Source organism: Dendropsophus ebraccatus, chromosome 2 (assembly GCF_027789765.1).
Source record: "Dendropsophus ebraccatus isolate aDenEbr1 chromosome 2, aDenEbr1.pat, whole genome shotgun sequence".
Classification (NCBI taxonomy): domain Eukaryota; kingdom Metazoa; phylum Chordata; class Amphibia; order Anura; family Hylidae; genus Dendropsophus; species Dendropsophus ebraccatus.
The window spans coordinates 96,482,752-96,503,445 of NC_091455.1; the positions used below are offsets into that span (position 1 = coordinate 96,482,752).

Genomic DNA, 20,694 nt, shown 5'->3' on the forward strand with positions numbered 1-20,694 from the left:
ATTTTATAATATTTTAAATTAAACTGAGAAATCCTTTTTTATCCATATGTCTAAATGTGAAAAATTTGGCAGATTGTTACTGTAATATCAAAAGCTTCCAGATTTGATATGCCCAATATTCATATTTTACTTTGAAATATACATTGAAAATCCTGTTTACTTTAGTAGTGGATGCTAAGGGGATCATGGATGACCAAAGTGAACAGAATGCTGGCCAAATACCCACAATTTCTCTCAAAAGATAAATATTTGTGCAAAATACATAGCAATGAACAGTTTAACAGGAAGAGAATAAGTAACTTTTTATCCCTGGTTAATTGAATCAGGTAATGCTGCAATGTGCATGGATTTATCAGCATTTTCTATGTAATATTAAATGCAAATCAGACAGTTTTTCTGTAAAGGACAGAAGTCCTAAGCATGAAATAATCCTCATCTGAATGCCTTTGCTTTTCATAGAAGCTTACAGTCTAAATAGTGTTATTTCAATCCATTCCTGGCTTTGGCTTAAAGTCTTTCAGACAATGTGTTGGTGTAATAGGGCCCTTAGTAGGGAAGTGGATGATTATAATCAGTGGATGACAATTGACTCTGCATTCAGACTTATCTGTCAATCACTGAGTAGGACCACCTTCATGACTACTTAGACTAGAATGAGATCTCCATGATTAAATGACAAGTTATTTTTCCCCATAAAACTATATATCAATATGCTTCCTTTTGCTCTATAACATGTCGCCTGCAGATTGGACTCTTTATTAAATATTAATAATTCCTTTTTATATTTTATATTATATTTTCCTATTTATATAGCACCAACATATTTCACAGCACTGTACAGAGAACTATCACTCAAATTAATATACAGATCTAAGTTAGCTACTTAAAACACGTGTGCATCCTATATTGCACTTCATATCGTAACACAATATACTTTTTTATGTCACACAATATACCATTTTACTATATGCAAATAATCCCCAAAGCCCCCCCCCCCCCCCCCGCACACACACATAAATACACACACACACACATCCCAAGTGTTGAGAAAAAAAAAAAATATATATCATATTTTCCAGTGTATAAGATGACTTTTTAACCCCAAAAAATCTTGTCAGAAGTTGGGGGTCGTCTTATACGCCGGGTATGGGCGACCATTCAAAAAAAACAAAACTGTTACTCACCTGCGCCCATTTCCGGACTCTGCGCGTCTTCTTCTCTGCTCCCATTCCCAGCGCAGCCAGTGTGAGGTACATTGACTGCGCCGGGGATGCCCGAAGCTCTCCTGAGCAGCCGAGCATCTAATTGGAGACGCTCGGCTGCTTGGGAGAGCTTCGGAAGAATGACAAAGGCTTCAGGTACTTACGGAGCCTACCGAAGCCTCTGTCATTTTACGTCATATACGCCCAGTTGCCTTATACGCCAGAAAGTATGGTATGTATATATAACACTGCAGTCATTATCACCTTTATGCCAATATTCAGCCTTCTGTTCATTTTGCCCATTTTTTTTTTTAAATCAGTCTTTATTCCGGCTTTTCCCCCTTTTATACCAAATATTTTCATATACTTTAACCCCATTGACCAAATGCCCCAATTAATAACTGTTGGTTCTATATTTGACCCCTAGTTTCTCAGCATTATCTGCTTAGCTAGGAACAATTTTACTATAAAATGCTCATCCCCCCCTCTTTCATATACTATATTCAGTATAGCCACTTCCTTCCCAAAACTGCCTCCATCTTACAGTACATTTTCCTGCAAAAGTTCTGTATCACAGCACATCCCCACATGGGATCATTTGGATATAGTTTGCATCCCCAGCTTGGCATTTGGGTCAATTTGGCAAATCCCTCCTACCTAAAAACTTTGGGCGTTTAATGCAATCTGTGCATAATACTTACTTGGGTGATTCTGTGATTCCTGTTTAGTGAAATCTTCATTAAATCTCCTAATCCTTGCAACCATTCCTTCCTTTGTGATACAACCTATATCTGTGATACCCCCTATGTTAAATTACCAGTTTGTATATTTTTCCCAGTATCTTTTTCCAATTTCTGAAGCTTCCTCTCCTAAAGTCAACCAATTCATATGCATCTATTATGAATCTTTCCTTATTTATTGTTCTCATATATGCATTCCATAACTATAATATGTAATTCCTCATTCATTCATTTGTGAGTTTAAATTTTGGCAAGATATTATGCCTCACATCTAAAATTGCTTTACCTTATGTATTCCATTTTTTACGCACCATGTTACAGAATCCTTATTTACTAGAAGGCAAGTTAACTGTGAGGCTAGAAAATAACAATAAAAGTTAAGGATGACCAGGCCCCCCATAACTTCTGTTAACAGTTTTGACAGCAGCATTTAAATGGTTATCTAGCTGGCATCAACAATCGGTTTGCGACAGCAGTCAGAAACAGCATGGTAAAGAGCGGGCTAGAGTCCTGAGCCCCCTCTATATATCTGTAACATCATATTTCCATATTATGTTATATGTCGTTAAGAGGTTAAAAGTCAGTTGACATAATGTCCATTTTGCAGTTATCACATAAACACCTGTAAACTAGAGTCTGGTGCCTGCCGTTGTGGTGACAAAATAACATAGGAGTTCTGGCATTGTAAATCTGTATAGTGTCCTTTGAAATAAAAGTCCCTTTTTAATAGATGAAATTCTTCTAGCACATAGCAAGTAGTGTCCATTAGAGTCTTTGTATAAACTAGTCACCAATCATTGTGCTTTATAAAAACTTTAAATTCTACATTCCTCCCCATCTCCCCTACTCCCCCCTCCTTCTTATCAACATACTTTATACTCAAGGATAGCAATAAGCAGACTTTCCAAATCGCCCAGGCACAGCAAAGCCTATTCCCACGGACAGTGCCAGTCTATCGAGCAGCTGGCCCGCCCCCACTGGCAGGAAACCCCCGCCCCTGGCGGCTCCATTAGAATGTCCATTTCTCCTTTACAGCGCAAAGTCCTCCAGACTATCCATTGCTGTTTTTAGAAGTAAAGCTAATATATCTCCAGTTTTTCAGTCCTAAGGGTTTAGAAACAGAAGGGCATACTGATTAAAGTAAAAAGTTTACCTTTATCGAGCCAAAGTTCTAACCCAGTTGTACAAAAAAACCTTTCCATATAAGCCGCTGTTATATTATGTACTGGTTTTTAACCACTCAAGTTTATGTGATATTTTTTCTGTTTTTTTGTTTTGTTTTTTAACAAAATGACGGTTGTTATTTTAGTATCAAATTACATCCGTCATTTCCGTACATTATTCTAGTTCAAGCCGTTTTGGGTATGGTTCTTTTTTGAAGGTCTATTGAATTTAATGGTAAAGACGGTGAAAGGACAGTGGGGAAAAAATAAATAAAAATAACATCTGCAAATAACTGTCAGGAGCATTAATTTGATGTTGGCGCAACAATATCTGTTATTTATTACACAATGTGTAATAGGAGTCCGTCATTCCATTGACATAAATGCATTCCACGGTTCAGGGAAGAAAAAGAGTGCTGCACCTCACACCTATAGCTGATACTAGTACCTCTCGGCTGCATAAAAAACATCAGAATTCTGTATGTGAATTGATCAAACCACACTGCCCCATGTACCTCGTGCAGGTATCTGATACACATGGGTCCCTACACTAAGTCCACACTGTGCCGGTCAGCGACCACCACCCCCGCAGGCGTGCACAGTCAGGGAAGAGAGGCCATGGAACGGAACCCCCATGCCACAGGACCATACCCAAAAATGCCACACCAAAACCCAGCCAGCACCACCGGCGGAGGAAGCTGCCCCCAAACAGCACAAGTTTGGATAAGGTATTGCACTCACCATAGCTGTCAAAGATAGAATGGGACAGACAGGAGGGATTAAAACCATATCCATACTTGTGTCGTTTGGGGGCAGCTTTCCCCGCCGGTGGTGCTGGCTGGGTTTTGGTGGGGCTTTTTGGGTCTGGTCCTGTGACATTGGGGTTGCAGGGCCGTTCCATGGCCTCCCTTCCCTGCATGTGCACGCTTTGCGGGATTGGCGGTCGCTGACCGATACGGTGTGGAGTTAGCGTAGGGACCCGTGTGGACCAGAGGACCTGTGCGGTGGTACACGGGGCAATATGGCTTGATCAATTCATATACAGACACTCTGGTGTTGATTTTTATTATAGGCCTAGCGGCATTAGTATCAGCCATAGATGGGATGTGCAGCCGTTCCATTCTCTCCAGTTCGTGATAAATGCATTCCATTGACTGTAATCATAATTAAGTAATAGCGGACATTACTAAAGACGCCTTTTATCCTTTTTTTTACACAGTGTGAACATAGCCTAGCATGTGCATATCACAAAAGGGAAAACACTATGGGGGACATTTATCAAACTAATTGCGCCTGTTTTTAGTCTAATATATCTAGTTTGCGCTCAAAATAAATCTAATATGAATTTATGAAGCTTTTTTAGACAAGACTATCCAAATTAGATACGACTTTTTGAATAAGATTTTTTGTTGTTAATTAGATCAAAAGTGCGGCAGAATTTTTTTTTTAGCTAAATTTATTAACTGCTCAATTTTTAAAAAAGTTGCATATATTGGCGCATCACTATGTCTCCTCCGAACCAGGTGAATTTATTAGACTAATTAAAAGACCATTATTTTTAAGACACATTTACTATGCTATTAGACAATTTACATAAATTTGACTAAACACATTAGATTGGAAATTATGCCAAAACATCTTTGACAAAATCATGTTTTTAGAATTGTTAGTAAATATCCCCCTATTTTCCTATCCCACTCTGCTATACAGCAGTTCTGACATGACAAACTCCTTTACCTTTCTACCCTATACCAGACAACATTCCTTACTTAGCACCTGCTCCAGGCAAAGCTAGTTTACATCTTGCATCTAATGATAGATACATTGTAACAAAGCCTCAGCTGTAAGGAGATACACTGCAGAAAACCCATAGCTGTATGATAAATGGATTGTATAAGCGCCTCAACTCATATGTCATCTCAAAGACAGAGTGGCAGATAGATGTACTGTGACAAAGTATCAGCTGTGGCCATTCTGGTACAGTGTAGCATACTATGAAAAAATAGGCAGGCATCCCAAATCCCATTTATTCCATGGCTTGTTTCGGTTTTAGGCTATGTTCACAGAGTGCATTTTTTAAGACAAGAATGAGTGTTGTTGGCGATTAACGGCCACTCTTGTCTTAAAATAATGCACTGAATTGAAAACAACGGGAAACAATAGCCGCTGTTCACACACTGTATTGAACAATGGTCGTTGTTCAAATACAGCCGCGGAAATAATTGAAATGTCAGTTATCTCCATCCGCTAGAATGTGGACAACGGTCGTTGTTCACACTCTCTTCACACAATGTATGGCTGTGCACATTGTATTGAACTCTATGGTTAGTTGGATTGCAGGCACACCCATGCCTGCAATCCAAATGAAATAAGATGATGTTCCTGCAGCCGATATGGCAGTATCAGTCGCAGGAACATGTCAAACTGTGGCTGTTGTTTTTACATAGTGTGAAAATAGCCTTAGAGTTGTGCAGCAGCTAGGACAAGGGGGGAAATGTATACATTTTAATAAGATTTAATTTGGATTTGAATGGCTCATTTGGATTTTAGGCCAATACAGCCGTATATGTGACACACATCTATTTTTGGTCAAAGCAGGAGGTGTATACTTTGTAGCGAAACCTTAGCTGTGAGACTATACAGCACAGATTGTGACCATAAATAGTAAATACATAGTAACATACATGGTAACAGACCTCAATAAGACACTGTAGCAAAATATCTCCTGTACAGTAGCCACACTGCAACAAGTACCAGTAGTGAAATAAAATCATCTGACTAGGTCATCTTTTAGCTTTAAGATGGTACAGCCAGAAAAAAAGTACAGCATACTTCAGTTTTAGAGGAGGCGGTAGGTAAATACATTGCAAGAAAACCTCAGCTGCAACATATGGCACATCTATTACATGGGAAAAAAGGCAGGCATCCTCAATCCTCTTAATACGGCCGTAGTGGTGTCCAGTGCTCTGGGCCGCTGCCGCATCTGCTCCCTATGTTGGTCATCTGTGGCGCACATCGGTCTCTTTGTCCTCCCCACCCCAGGTGCCTTACTGAACTGGTTCAAGTCTTCTGTTCCCTCGGCTGGCTGTTCTAGATTTAAAGGGACAGTGCAGCCCTAATTGGTCTATATGGACAAAAACTCCCCTATAAATTCCTGCCCTGACTCTATCATTGGAGCCTCTGCCTGTGATTCCTGCCTGTGAATTTCTGCCCAAGGGTCCTACCCATGGATTCAGCTGTTCCTGATTTCTGCTGTTCACAGGAGCATGTGACTACTATCCAGCCGTGAGTCCTGCTGTGTCCCAGCCTACCTGCATTCCTGTGTCCAGCTGCACCTCGCCCACTGCAACTAACAAGCCAAACGAGGGGTAGCAACCTGGGGGGTCACTTGTTGCAGCAGGTCCATCCCGCCTTGTGGTGGACCCTGGGGAAGACCAGTGGTGCTGGTGCAGCTTATGTCAACGCTAGTGGTGGTGTAGCACATCCACAACTCCAGTCATTAGACCTCTTTCCCCTGCAGCTATATGTTAGCTCTTTTAAGTCACTGTTCCCCAAATTGCTTTTAACTCCTTCCTCCTGATTCATTCCAGTTTGAAATAATATACTTATTGCCCTTTCCCCAGTGATGCCACTCTTTTGGCTCTCACCTGTCCGTATGCCCATCCACCTGGTACTTCAGGCCATCTGTCAAAGGAGAGTTCTCTGCCCCTGTGGCTGACTCCTCTCTTCTTGATCTTGTATTACCACATGGATTAGCGTGATATGGCGCTCCAGCTATCAGCGCTCCTTCAGTGGACACCCACCGACCTCTACAAGGTCTTGGTCTTTTATTTGTCTGCAGAGCATTGCTCCCACAAGCAAGTCCCTTTGCCAAACAAGCCATCTCCTAGTCAGTGAGTATGCTTCTTGGAGGGATGTGGAGAAGGTGGTAGGAAATGGAAGGTCCTGGAGTTCTGCTGCTGTGCATCTCCCCTAACTTTTATTATGTTTTATTAGTGTGGAAAGAAACCAAATTTCCTGGAGTAAACTCATGCATAGACACTGCTCCATTCCTCATGACAGCCCATTTCTTTATTAGTGGACTGAAGCAAAAGTTTATATTTGGAACTGTTGTATTTCTCTCAAAATAGCAAATCTGTTCTTAGAACAATTTGTTGTTGTTTTTATTTCTTCTAAAACTGGACCCATAAAATAATATTGGGTATTACTATTTCTTCTAGACCAGTTTCACACATAATGGATCGGCAGTGGATTTCACGCTGCAAATTCGCAGCAAAATGCACTGTGGATCCCTTGCCTGTCATTTTCAATGAGGCATTGACATCTTGATGCGAGTATGTAAGTGACAGCCCTGTTAACCCCCCGCCGGCTGGAACATACATTACTGGCTCCGGGCTCCGGCTTGCTTCGCGGGCTCCTGCCTGGATGTCCCTCCGAGCCAATCAGTGTGCTGAAGTGGGGCAGCGCACTGATTGGCGTGAAGATGTCAATCCGGCTGCGAGTATGGACTCTCATTGAAAATGACAGGCAAGGGATCCGCAGCGTGAAATTCATTGCGGATCCATTACGTGTGAAACTGGCCTTACTAAGGATGCTCTGACCCTGGACACACAATGAAAAAACACACTATAAATTGAGTGGGTAACACCATGAAATATAAACACCCCACAATTCATCCCCATATCTATGTACTTTTATATACTTTTATATACTTATTTCTTGTTCTGTCTTTGTTTCTATTCTGTCCTTTATGTACAGTTTATTTTTTTGCTTCATAGGATACACAAGGAAAGCTGGATACTGGATGTATTCCAACGTGTTGCTTGTGAAGAAGGGGTTTGCCATGTCCCTTATGATCTGGAAATCTCTCATCAAGAATTAAGCCATATCGTGCGAAAAGCTGAGCAATGGCGAGGTATCAATGGAGATCGAAGAAAGGTAGAAACACGAACTGTATCTCAAAGTACAGTACATTACTAAATGTGTTCCTTATTTTCTACAATTTTTTGTTATCATGTTAATGAGCTTATCTGCTTGTAGAGTCACAGTCAGAAATCTGTTCAATTCGGCACTGCTTATGTCTGATTAGGTTTTGGCATAGTGACTCCCTGTAGCAAAAATATTGATGAACAATTAGGGAGGCATTTATTAAGTCCGCCGGACGTAAAAATGCCCCCGCAGCTCCGGCGCTACGGAGATTTATGTAGAGGCGGACTGGAGTAGGAGCTGAGGACTGGAGTAGGTTTTCGGCGTACATTTTGGCGGAACGGATGATAAATCGCGCGGACTCTGAGTCCGCCCACTCTCCGCCCCTTTTCCGCCCCCTTTCCGCCCCCTGGCGTACTTGGCGGAAAGTGCCGATTTGCGAATATTTTATTCGCAAATCCGCCATTTTTGCTTAAAAAAAGACGCAAATCGGCACTTTCCGCCGAAAATCATCCATTCGCCGGATGATACATGTGGCCCTTAGTGTTCTATAAAACTGGATCACATTTACTAATTGAGGTGTGTCAGCTACTCACTGGCCCAGATTCAGCAATTTATGTGAAGCAAAAACAATTGTAATTTGCCCAGAGCAACCAATATCATCTTTAATTTTACCAGAGCTTGTTAAAAGGAAACTATCAGCAGGTTTGAACTATCTAATCTGCTGATTTGTCCCTGTAGCACATGGGGCATTGAGGATGATGCAGTTTCCTTGATATTAGGAGTTTATTCTGCCAAGGGGCATATCAGTGCAACAGGGGCAAAAGCCCCATCTCTAGTGCACATAACAACATATAAATATATAGGATAAACTAATATCATGGAAATGCCACAGAGAATTAAGGTAATAAACTTATCTTCATCCTCAGTGTCCTGTGCCCTAAAGGGAGATAGCAGGTTAGATGCTTCTAACCTGCTGATAATTTCTCTTTAATATATGAAGCCTGAACTCTGGTTGCTATGGGCAAATTTTCACTCATCTAATTGGGACTGCTCATGTCCATTATTGTTTATATCTTACTGTAAAGCATATCCCTAAATGCTGTTAAATATAGCTAAAGCAAGCAGGGACATAACTAGGATTCGTGGGGCCCCATAGCAAAAACGTGTTTGGGGCCCCCCAACATATTACCTGTCCCAGCGATATGGAGCGCCCCCCCCCCCCTTCGGCAGCTCTGAGACGCTGTGCCCTGGGTTGGGGGTGAGGGGTAGCAGTCCCTGTTGGAGTGACCCCATTATACAGGATGCTAAGGAGGCTGAGTGACCCCATTATACAGGATGCCAGGGAAGCTGAGTGACCCCATTATACAATATGTCAGGAAAGTTGAGTGACCCCATTACACAGCATGCCAGGGAAGCTGAGTGACCTTCATTATACAGGATGCTAGGGAGGCCGAGTGACCCCCATAATACAGGATAAGTGACCCCATTATACAGTATGCTGGGAAAGCTGAGGGACCCCATTATACAGTATGCTGGGAAAGCTGAGGGACCCCATTATACAGGATGCCAGGGAAGCTGAGTGACCTCATTATACAGGATGCCAGGGAAGCTGAGTGACCCCATTATACAGGATGCTAGGGAAGCTCAGTGACCCCCATTATACAGGATGCTAGGGAGGCTGAGTGACCCCATTATACAGATGCTAGGGAAGCTGTGACCCCATTATACAGGATGCTAGGGAAGCTGAGTGACTCAATTATACAGGATACTAGGGAAGCTGAGTGACCCCATTATACAGGATTCTAGGGAAGCTGGGTGACCCCATTATACAGGATGCTAGGAAAGCTGAGTGACCCCATTATACAGGATGCCAGGGAAGCTGAGTGACCCCATTATACAGGATGCTAGGAAAGCTGGTGACCCCATTATAGAGGATGCCAGGGAGCCTGGTGACTTCCAGCTGGCAGTGATAGTTACCATACTTCCTGCTGTGTCTCTCCTCCTTAGGCCCTGTGCACTCTGTCATGAGCTAATATCTGACCCGCGGTGGGCGCTATGGGTGGGCCTTTTTGCGATGGGGGTGGGGCTTGGTCGAACCTACGCTGGACTTTTGCCACTTGTGGAGAGGGGGACGCTGGTGTAGGATGCTCTGAGTCTGTGTCAGGGGGAGGTGCAGAGGTGCTTGAGAGGGGATTACAGATGCTCCCTTCTGCGTTTCTGACAGTGTGCTTTACTGTCAGTGCTGTAGCACCATGAAGACAGGGGAGACAGGCCAGGGGGGGCCCCGGCCCCCTGAAGCCAGGGACCCCACAGCAACTGCCTTCCCTGCCTTCATGGTAGCTACGCCACTGGAAGCAAGATGGCTGCTCCAGTATCTGTCTCTAATCAGCTAACAATGTTAAAATATTAATTAAGAATTACAGGAAAGTTCATATAATTAAGAAAAGGCTAAAGAGAGTTTTTACCTATAAGAAAAAAAATACACAGTTGAATATGCTTTTTTTTTTTTTTGCTTGAAATAAAACATTCTTAAATATTTTTAATTTTAATTCTCATTTTACTTCTAAATCTAATTCCACCATTTAGATGTCTTTAATATTATTTGTCTCCAAGTATTTTACATAATTCTTAACTCTATTAAATATATGGTATTGCAGAAGAAAATAATAATATACTGATATACAAAATTGTGTAGAAAAGGACAGCTAGAATATAATATGATACCACCTAATATTTTGTCATTGTAATGAGTTTTGCATGTTTAATTAGATAACAATGTTTTTATGATTAGGTCAGAATCTAAGTTCCCTATTATAATGCAGTCGCAAACTAAACTTGTAATTTGCTTTGGCAGGGTAATGATCATTCAGGGACAAAATATTATTGGACATTTTTTTTAAAAATAGGAAAAATACACATCTAATAAAAGTGTACAGAAAATCTTAATTAGAATAGGATTTTCAGGTACCGTACATAAATTAATATGTCATTGGTATATCAGCAGTATCACAATTGTATTTTAAAAAATCCAAAGAATAGCAGCACTCAGATGTAGAAAAACTTTCAAGTGTTTATTCAGCCAATGTGCAAAAAAGTGTGCTACGTTCTGACCTACAGTATCTCTAAGGTCTTTTTAAAGCATAACATACATAGTGCCAGTGCAAGTATTTATACATAGGTGAACTTAAGCTGTGTTTATTAATTACATAACAATAACAATCATGTGTGCATAATCAAAATCATGTGACATTTTAATTAAAGAGTACAGAGAGTACATCATAAATAACTCATCTGTACAGTGATCAATAATAGTGCCATATAAAGAAAACAAAGATCTCTATTCCTTGATTCAGTGTAGTGAACGTATGTCTTCTGTTGTGTGAACATAGCCAAAGGCTGCACCAAATAAAGCAACTTAGTTTCAGTTGTTGTTTCTTAACTTTACACCACATTGATAAATCTGAGCCAATCTTCCAAGGAAAGAGTTTACAATTTGTCTCCATGGGGGTATAAACCTGTCTCTCTAGTTCCACCTATAGGTAGCTACCATGTAAGTCAATATCTGACCCTTGGGTACACCATGTACTTGGGCTTTGGACAGTGTTTACTATGATTACTGTTGCTATTGGGTGCAGAGCCATTCCCCTGGGGACAAGAGAAATCTGATCACCTATTGGACTAGCACTGACAGAAATTATATAAACTCTGTCACATTTAAGGGCTACTATTAGTTTCTGGCCCTAAAAAAATCAACATTGCACCAAAGAAACAATGGAAGAATCATCAGAGCCATATGGCCTTAAAGAAACCTAGCAAGTGCCGTCTTCTATTGCCCCTGGTGTCCAACCAAGTGATAAATAGGCAGCCAGACAGAATTCTCCTTTACTGGAGCTTTGGCTGAGCCAAAGTGTCAACCTAAAACTGAAAGAAACATATAGCGTCAAAGTTTCTTCAAGAAACAAACTTAAGCATCTAGAAATTTTCTACAGGAATTTCTTTTGCATAACATCTGAGGGTCAAAGCAGCAAAACCTGAATCTATATTTAATTTTTTTCTGGGAAACTGTTTTGTTAAAAAAAAAAAGACAAAAAAGACTTGTGAAACTCTTCTAACCCAGAACAAGACAACATTGCTCTCCCAAACACTTCTGCACCGTGTTGAGGGACTCCACCCATATCTTGGACAGTACTGGCTTGCAAACTGACAAGTGGTCTATCAGCATTTGTTTGAATATTAAAATGCATTGGCTGAAAAAGGTGTGCAGCACCTGCCTCCTTGGAAAACACATTAGGATTCATTACCCCCAATATGCTGCAGGTCTGCCAAAAATACACATTATGGCTGGGTTCACACTACGTATATTTGAGGCTGTATTTTTGAGGCTGTATAGCAACCAAAACAAGGAGTGGATTGAAAACACAGAAAGGCTCTGTTCACATAATGTTGTAATTGAGTGGATGGCAAATATGTGCTGTTATTTTAAACAACGTCTGTTGTATTGAAATAATGGAAGTTACTTACCGTTATATGACGGTCATCCACTCAATTACAACATTATGTGAACAGATCCTTTCTGTGTTTTCAATCCACTCCTGGTTTTGGTTGCTATGAGGACCAAATACAGCCTCAAATATACATAGTGTGAACCCAGCCTTACAAAGATTTTCCTAGTCAAGAAAAACCTGTTTTTCAGTTTCCACCAAGGTACTAGACAGTGCAAAACCTGCATGTGCACAATCCACAGCTGTCAACAAGAACAAGGAAGGTAAAAAGATGCCTTTGCCCTGACTTTGCCCTTACCCCAGCCTGTGCCCCAGTCCTCTTTCAAACTTTGTTCCTGTCTAGAGATGAGCGAGTAGTGAAATATTCGACTTTTGAGAATTCGAATTGAATAGGCACCGATATTCGACTATTCGAACGAATATTCGATCCCATTATAGTCTATGGGAAAAAAATTCGAGGCACTGGGAAATCAAAGTTTAACCACTTGGAGGTCCCCAAGTCCCCAATGAAACCTCGTTAAACAATGCCAACACCACCGAAGTGACACTGTGACATCAGGGGGAGCATGCCTGGGTGCACCCAACACCACAACAGTTGCGAAGGAAAAATATTTGTGAATGCTTTACGAATGTTTACTGCAATGTTCACACATTTCCTTTGTATTTCATGTGCAGCGTTACAGACATGATTCCAATGTGTATCTGTAAAACGTCATGTTATTTGTGTGTATCACACATTACGCTGTACGAACACTAGGCCACAGCAGAACAGAGGTTAGGCAACTGGCACTATAGGTACCGCGTGCCTTTTACTGGGCAACTGGCACAATAGGTATCACTTGCCTTTTACTGGGCAACTGGCATAATAGGTACCACTTGCCTTTTAATGATCAACTGGCACAATAAGGTATCACGTGCCTTTTACTGGGCAACTGGCACAATATGTATAACGTTTACATGCCCTTCGTGGGCTAAACCAGGGACACTATAAGTCACTTGTACATGCAGGGTACTGGAATGAATACAGCTGCTGCTGCTGTTGATGCTGTTATATTATCTATGTCTTAGCACTGAGAAGTGCTTTGGATTCAAAGATGACTTTTTTGCTGGATCTTAGCCCTGAAAAGGACTTTTGGGTTCAGTAGTAATCCTGCCTAACCAAAACGCTACTAAAACCTATCTCTCCCTACTTGAAGATCTCTCCCTGGCTAGGTTGAAAGCGCATCTGCGGTCGAGAGGCAGAAGTCAATTATTAAATATTCGAGGTCATATGGTTCAGCCATCCAATGAGGGTAGACGCTGTTTTTGCGCTGCGTGCGCACGGCCTTCCTGCATGGTGATTGGATAAAAAAAAGCGCCAAGTGCGATGGGAGGGCTTTCGAATGTTTTTCTTTGGGGGGATTGTGTTTTCACGCCCTATGGAAAAACTGACATGTTTTATATGTTCCTCAAGTCGTTACAATTAAAACAATATGTAACATGTATAACTTTTCTTTTATCTGATGGCCTGTAAAAAATTAAAACCATTGTTAACAAATATACGTTCCTTAAAATCGCTCCATTCCCAGGCTTATAGCGCTTTTATCCTTTGGTCTATGGGGCTGTGTGAGGTGTAATTTTTTTGCGCCATGATGTGTTCTTTCTATTGGTACCTTTATTGCGCATATGCGACTTTTTGATCGCTTTTTATTACATTTTTTCTGAATTTGATGCAACCAAAAATGCGCAAATTTGCACTTTGGGATATTTTTGCGATTGTTATTGCGAATGGGATTATTTAATAGTTCCGGCGATTACGCACGCGACGATAGCAAACATGTTTATTTATTTATTTACTTTTATTTCTAACCTGGGAAAAGGGGGGTGATTCAGACTTTTATTAGGGGAGGGGGCTTTTTATTGACAACAACACTTTATTTATTTTTTTACACATATACTAGAAGCCCCCCTGGGGGACTTCTAGTATATACACTTTGATCTCTCATTGAGATCTTTGCTGTATAGATATACAGCAAAGATCAATGAGATAGGCACTTGTTTGCTTTCGGCTGCAACAAACAAGTGCTGAGCCGGGGACGGCGCCATCTTGGAGCGGTCCCCGGCCGGCTTCAGTAACGGAGATCGTTCCTCTGGGACAACATCCCGGAGGAGCGATCTCCCCCACTAGACACCAGGGAACGGCTGAATCCGGTAATCGGAGGCAGCTGTCATCTTTGACAGCTGCCTCTGATTATCTAATTAGCGGGCAGGGCGATCGGACCGTGCGCACTAATAGCTGCGATCCCGGGCTACATGAGGCACCTGGGATCGCAGCAGTTCAGACCGGGGTCGCTGCGCGGCCCCGCTCTTAATGCCCGCACCCGCACGAGGACGTACAGTTACGTCCTCGTGCGGGAAAGGGTTAACTAATAAAATACATGATTCCACCAATACTCTAAAATAGTAAAAAATAACTACATAGCTATATGTCACCAGAGAAATTACTTGGCAAGTGCTACAATGATAATTGCATTCTATGAATAGACTGGATAGCCAGGAGAGACACACAATAACTATAACATAAGTTGGAAAGAATGGCAGATGGCATTGGCAGTTTGCTTTATTGAGTTAAATATAGGGTCATATAGGGAAAGGGATGGTTTTTGTATCAATATTTACTACTATTAATACCTTTTGTGACAGTCTCACATTGATTATAACACAGGGACATATGGGGTAAGGGATGGTTATTTACATACCTCATCATTGTTATATTTATGCTTCTCTGTGACTGCTTTATACATTTACTCCTGCCTCTTTTCTAACTACTCTGCAACTTTAAATGTGTAACATCTGTGTGGATATATATACACAACATCTGTGTGTTGTGCCGTCGCCCTTATCAATGAACTTTCTGACAGCCTCAAAATGAGTCACAAGTGCAACCAGGTGGTAGGGAAAGCAAATCGTATGTTGGGCTGTATAGCTAGAGGTATAACCAGTAGGAAGAGGGATATTGTGATCCTGCTGTATAGAGCTCTAGAGAGACCATATCTGGAATACTGTGTCCAGTTCTGGAGACCTCACCTACAAAAGGACATTGGTAAAATAGAACAGGTCCAAAGATGGGCTACAAAAATGGTGGAGAGTGGCAGGCATAGAACTTATCAGGAAAGATTTAAGGACTTGAATCTGTATAGTCTGGAGGGAAAAAGAGAAAGAGGGACATTATCAAAACCTTTAAGTATGTTAAAGGACTAAATAAGGTTTAGGATAGAAGTGTTTTTAGAAAAACAACAACTCAAGAACAAGAGGACACAGTGGGAGGTTAGTTGGGGGAAAGATCAGAAGCAATGTGAGAAAAGATTACTTTAGTGAAAGAGTAGTGGATGCTTGGAACAAACTTCCAGCAGATGCAGTTGATAAATCTACAATAACAGAATTTAAACATGCCTAGGATATACATATATGTATCCTACGATAATAAGAAGGGAAATACTACATGACAGACTAAAGGGCAGACTATATGGACCCAGTGGTCTTTTTCTGTCGACAATCTTCAAAGTTTCTAAAGTTATTTCAGCCCTAAAGGGGAACTCCACATAAAGAAAACTTGTTTTCTGTCAAAAGTACATTAAAAGTTATATAGATGTGTCTATATAATATATTACCATACCAGGAAGTAAAGAAAAATGGCCTCTGTGCCAATTCACATTGTCTCCTGCTCCTGCTGCTCTCCCCCCTTAGGAGACAAATATTCCATGCCTCTGTCTCACATTTTGTGTGTTTGCTGAGGACAGGCTGGTGATGAAGACAGGAGGAAGGGTGTGATGTCACAGGAGGCTTGGCTGGATCCCCCCATCTTTGACCAGCCAGAAGCAGCTGTGCAAAATTCTGCAGTAAAATTCGTCTCTGTTCCCACATGTTTGAATTTCATTGCAGTACTGCAGCGTATTCACAAAAATGATGCAGTAACACAATTACATGATGCTAAACAGCACAGAGGATCAGAGCCAGCACTGCCAATCCCACCTGGAGAAAAACCAAGGCATTTACTGTATATCACATGTAAGATAATATTGGATAAACTCCTTATTGTGGGGCTCAACTTCAAAGATAAAAGATGCTTGATCATAATATGTGCATGGAGATAAAAAGAAAAAGAAAAGAAATAACCTTAACAAGTCCTTTGCTTTATTCCAATATCAGCGTTACAGGTATAGAATACAGCGTGTTGTGTGGTGTTACAGGTAGAGAATACAGTGTGCTGTGTGGTGTTACAGGTAGAGAATACAGCGTGCTGTGTGGTGTTACAGGTAGAGAATACAGTGTGCTGTGTGGTGTTACAGGTAGAGAATACAGTGTGCTGTGTGGTGTTACAGGTAGAGAATACAGCGTGCTGTGTGGTGTTACAGGTAGAGAATACAGCCTCCTGTGAGGTCTTACAGGTAGAGAATACAGCGTGCTGTGTGGTGTTACAGGTAGAGAATACAGTGTACTGTGTGGTGTTTCAGGTAGAGAATACAGTGTGCTGTGTGGTGTTACAGGTAGAGAATACAGCGTGCTGTGTGGTGTTACAGGTAGAGAATACAGCGTGCTGTGTGGTGTTACAGGTAGAGAATACAGCCTGCTGTGAGGTCTTACAGGTAGAGAATACAGCGTGCTGTGTGGTGTTACAGGTAGAGAATACAGCATGCTGTGTGATGGTACAGGTAGAGTATACAGTGTGCTGTGTGGTGTTACAGGTAGAGAATACAGTGTGCTGTGTGGTGTTACAGGTAGAGAATACAGCGTGCTGTGTGGTGTTACAGGTAGAGAATACAGTGTGCTGTGTGGTGTTACAGGTAGAGAATACAGCATGCTTTGTGGTGTTACAGGTAGAGAATACAGCGTGCTGTGTGGTGTTAAAGGTAGAGAATACAACATGCTGTGTGGTGTTACAGGTAGAGAATACTGGGTGCTGTGTGGTGTTACTGGTAGAGAATACAGCGTGCTGTGTGGTGTTACAGGTAGAGAAAACAGCGTGCTATGTGGTGTTACAGGTAGTAAATGTGTGCTGTGTGGGTGGGACCACAATTAAATGATAAAGTACTGCAAATAATTCAGTAACACAATGAAACTGCAATGTGTAAACACAGCCTAGATGTTCTGCAACAGATTTAGGTGGGGAGTGGACAAGGTGGAGGACTGTGATGGACAGCTGAGGGAAAGCATTGCATTCTGGAACCATTACTGAATTCTGGGAACTGCTCAACCAAGAAGTACAGAAACACAATAAAGAACAAAAAAAAACGAAAAACGGATTTTTGGTAGTTTCAAAACTGGTTTAGATAGGTAAGTAATGCTTTATGCGTCTGCAGAAGTTTCTTTTTTTTTTAACCTCTACCCGGAGTTCCCTTTTAATTATGTAGACAGGTATATTGTTTGATAGGCATCTATGAGGATCTAGTCCTATACGGACGTACTGCATGCAAAAATGAAAAATAGTGGAAAAAAAAATCTGTTGGATGCTTGATTGGATGCGCTTTTGTATGTGCTTTAATTATAGATCTTTGAGGTACAGTAGTAGTCCAGATTGCGTTGTTTTTTTTTTTTTTTTTTTTTTTAACTCCATACACTGATGCAGACTACGATCATGCTCACACTCTATGCCTTGTGCAGGTGCATTCATGTGCACAGCCTTCTTGTGCACAGGGGAATTATCACATGACTCTTCTTATAACAAGAGCTTAGGTATCAGGTGACCTGTTTGTCACTTGACTTTGGACAAAATGGTGTGTGCCAGGCATGGGGAGCACAGCAGTATGATACATTTTTCTCTCTTCTGAGTGAGTACTGAATCTGTGTCTTTCTAGTCCTCTTTTTAATACCTGCTGCTACAAATTCCTGCTTAATCATGAGAATTTTTGGTTATACAGTATATACTTGCAATGTGGGACATATAATTTACCCCTGAAAAAGTCTAGGTGACGGAACACATGGAGTGTTCTCACCTGACTCACTCTAAGATGTGACAGTTGGTTATGCACACAGGCGCTATATATATATATATATATATATATATATATATATACATACATATATATATATATATATATTCATTTTTATTTATCCATATTATAAAGTAATCCTAAAATCTTGCAGTTTCCATTCTCCCCACAGAGGAAAAAGCTAGGCTGAGATTTGTCTGTGATGGTAAGAGGAAGCTGCTGTTAAGTGTTCTGTACAGCATTGCAGCGACATGTGACACCTGTAGATAGAGGAGACAAAACCAGCTCCTTGTGGAATGACCTCTTCAAAGTTCACAGAGTATGCTCAGTAATGTTTCACATTCATCTCCAGTTTATAGACTTAATTTAGTCAATTTAATCAATTTTAGTAAGACTGAAATAATCAAATTATAGCCCCTGTATACTCCTTGGAATTTGAATGAGTACACTTTCAATTCTATTTAAGTTTTTATAACAGGTAACTATTGCAGCTCTGGAAAACCAGGATATATTTGATAATTTAAAATTCTATTTGACAAAGATTTTTAAATTAAATTTGAAAATGAATGTAACTTTTGAATTTAATAAAATTGCCTGCATTGAAGACCAGGACCTCAAAGACAATACCCATGCTGGGAGCAAGGAAGATTGCGCTGTGGACAAATTGCTGGAGCCATTATTTGCCATCCACATCATCACCTGCTAACACTGCTGTGGATCAAATAGGGGTGTACCACATGAGAAAATAAACCACAATTGCAAGATACAAAGGTGCCAATGTTTTGTATTGCAAACAACGTAATGGTCATTTGCGGTACCATTGTTAATAAAAACTGACATACTCCTACCCCAGTCTTCAATAAGACTTCACCCCTCTCCCCTGTCCGAATTTACTAAGAGGCACACGCCTGAGTCCCCCCTGCCTGCCCATTGGGCGAGCGGGGGGATACGCCTTCTCCTTGGCGTACACACTGGCCGCATGCTTTATAAATGTCCCCCTGAGTGTCCGTACTAGAGGGACAAAAAAGGGAGGGGGGACAGAGGGTAAAATATATAAGAAAGGGAAATAGGAAGTAAAAGGTAAAACAGAGGTGGGAAAATGTAGAGGGAAAGAAAAGGGGTGGAGCACAACTACACTGGTTAGACTGTATAATACTGGTACTATACTGTATGGCAATTTTTTTTTCTAGCCCTATAAAGGACTTTTGGATAGTTGTGGATTACTGACTATTACTACCTATATACCAGTATCTCTATTCTGTAAAATACTGGTATATTCTATGGAATATGTTCTTTTTTTGTAACACTGACAGACTACTAGTCCTGAAAAGAACTGTTAGTTGTTTTCTAAAGCTCATCGTCTAACTTCCTACCTATTCACAGTAAACCCTACACTTTCTCTGTCCCTGCTCCAGAAGCTGTCCCTGCCAGCTAATAGACAAAAACACAGAAAAATGCAACAGCTCATTGCAACAGCGAGATACAGACCCACCACAGACATGAAAATAGTCAAAAGCAGCCCCCCCAACTGCCCAGAAAAATTCCCACAAAAATAATGAGTCTCTTGGTTACTATTTGCAAACAGCGTAAACTGCCTCACCACTGCCAGCTAACAGACCACAAGGGAGCTGAGAATCATGTGACTAGGGTCTATATACACCCAGGTCACCTGATGTGAGCTGCCAATCACTGCTATGCCAGCATCCAACATGGCTGCTGTGTAGCAGGATCCACAAGCTCCTTCCCTGCAAGTTTATTAGCTAACTTAAGCTGCTAACATTAGGGAAGAAAACTATCAGTTTTATTCAAGTACCATGCAGTTATGAGCACTTTTGAGTACCTCGATACTGTACTTGAAACGAGCATGTCTGCTCATCTCTATTCACTATTAAATGAATGTCAATCAATATTCATATATCACAGTTAAAGATATTGTGTAGCCCAAATTTAAATCATTTATTCACAAGGATGTCTCTAAAGAGTGTTGTCTCTTTTTTAAATTAAAGCTTGTGTAGGGATCAACTGATCACTGTGGATTTAGTTTTAGAAATCCCTATGTTCAGCTATAATCTAAGAGAAAAGCTACATTCAGCCACATATTTAATAGGAAAATGTAATATTAAATGTCCATCAGGACACACCTTCAATGAGCCAGGAGAGCTTGTTGCCTCAGGCGGCAAATTCATTAA

General features: G+C 41.0%; 1 protein-coding gene across 1 annotated transcript in view; it reads left to right on the top strand.

Annotated features, from left to right (window-relative positions):
- The window catches only part of LOC138784154 (uncharacterized), an 84,713-nt gene extending 65,502 nt beyond the window's left edge, over positions 1-19,211 (top strand). The window contains exons 11-12 of the mRNA XM_069959667.1: positions 7,884-8,043; positions 18,984-19,211. Of these exons, the coding sequence (XP_069815768.1) occupies positions 7,884-8,043; positions 18,984-19,211 (388 nt within the window). The remainder of the gene's footprint in view (positions 1-7,883; positions 8,044-18,983) is intronic.
- Positions 19,212-20,694: the final 1,483 nt, after the last annotated feature.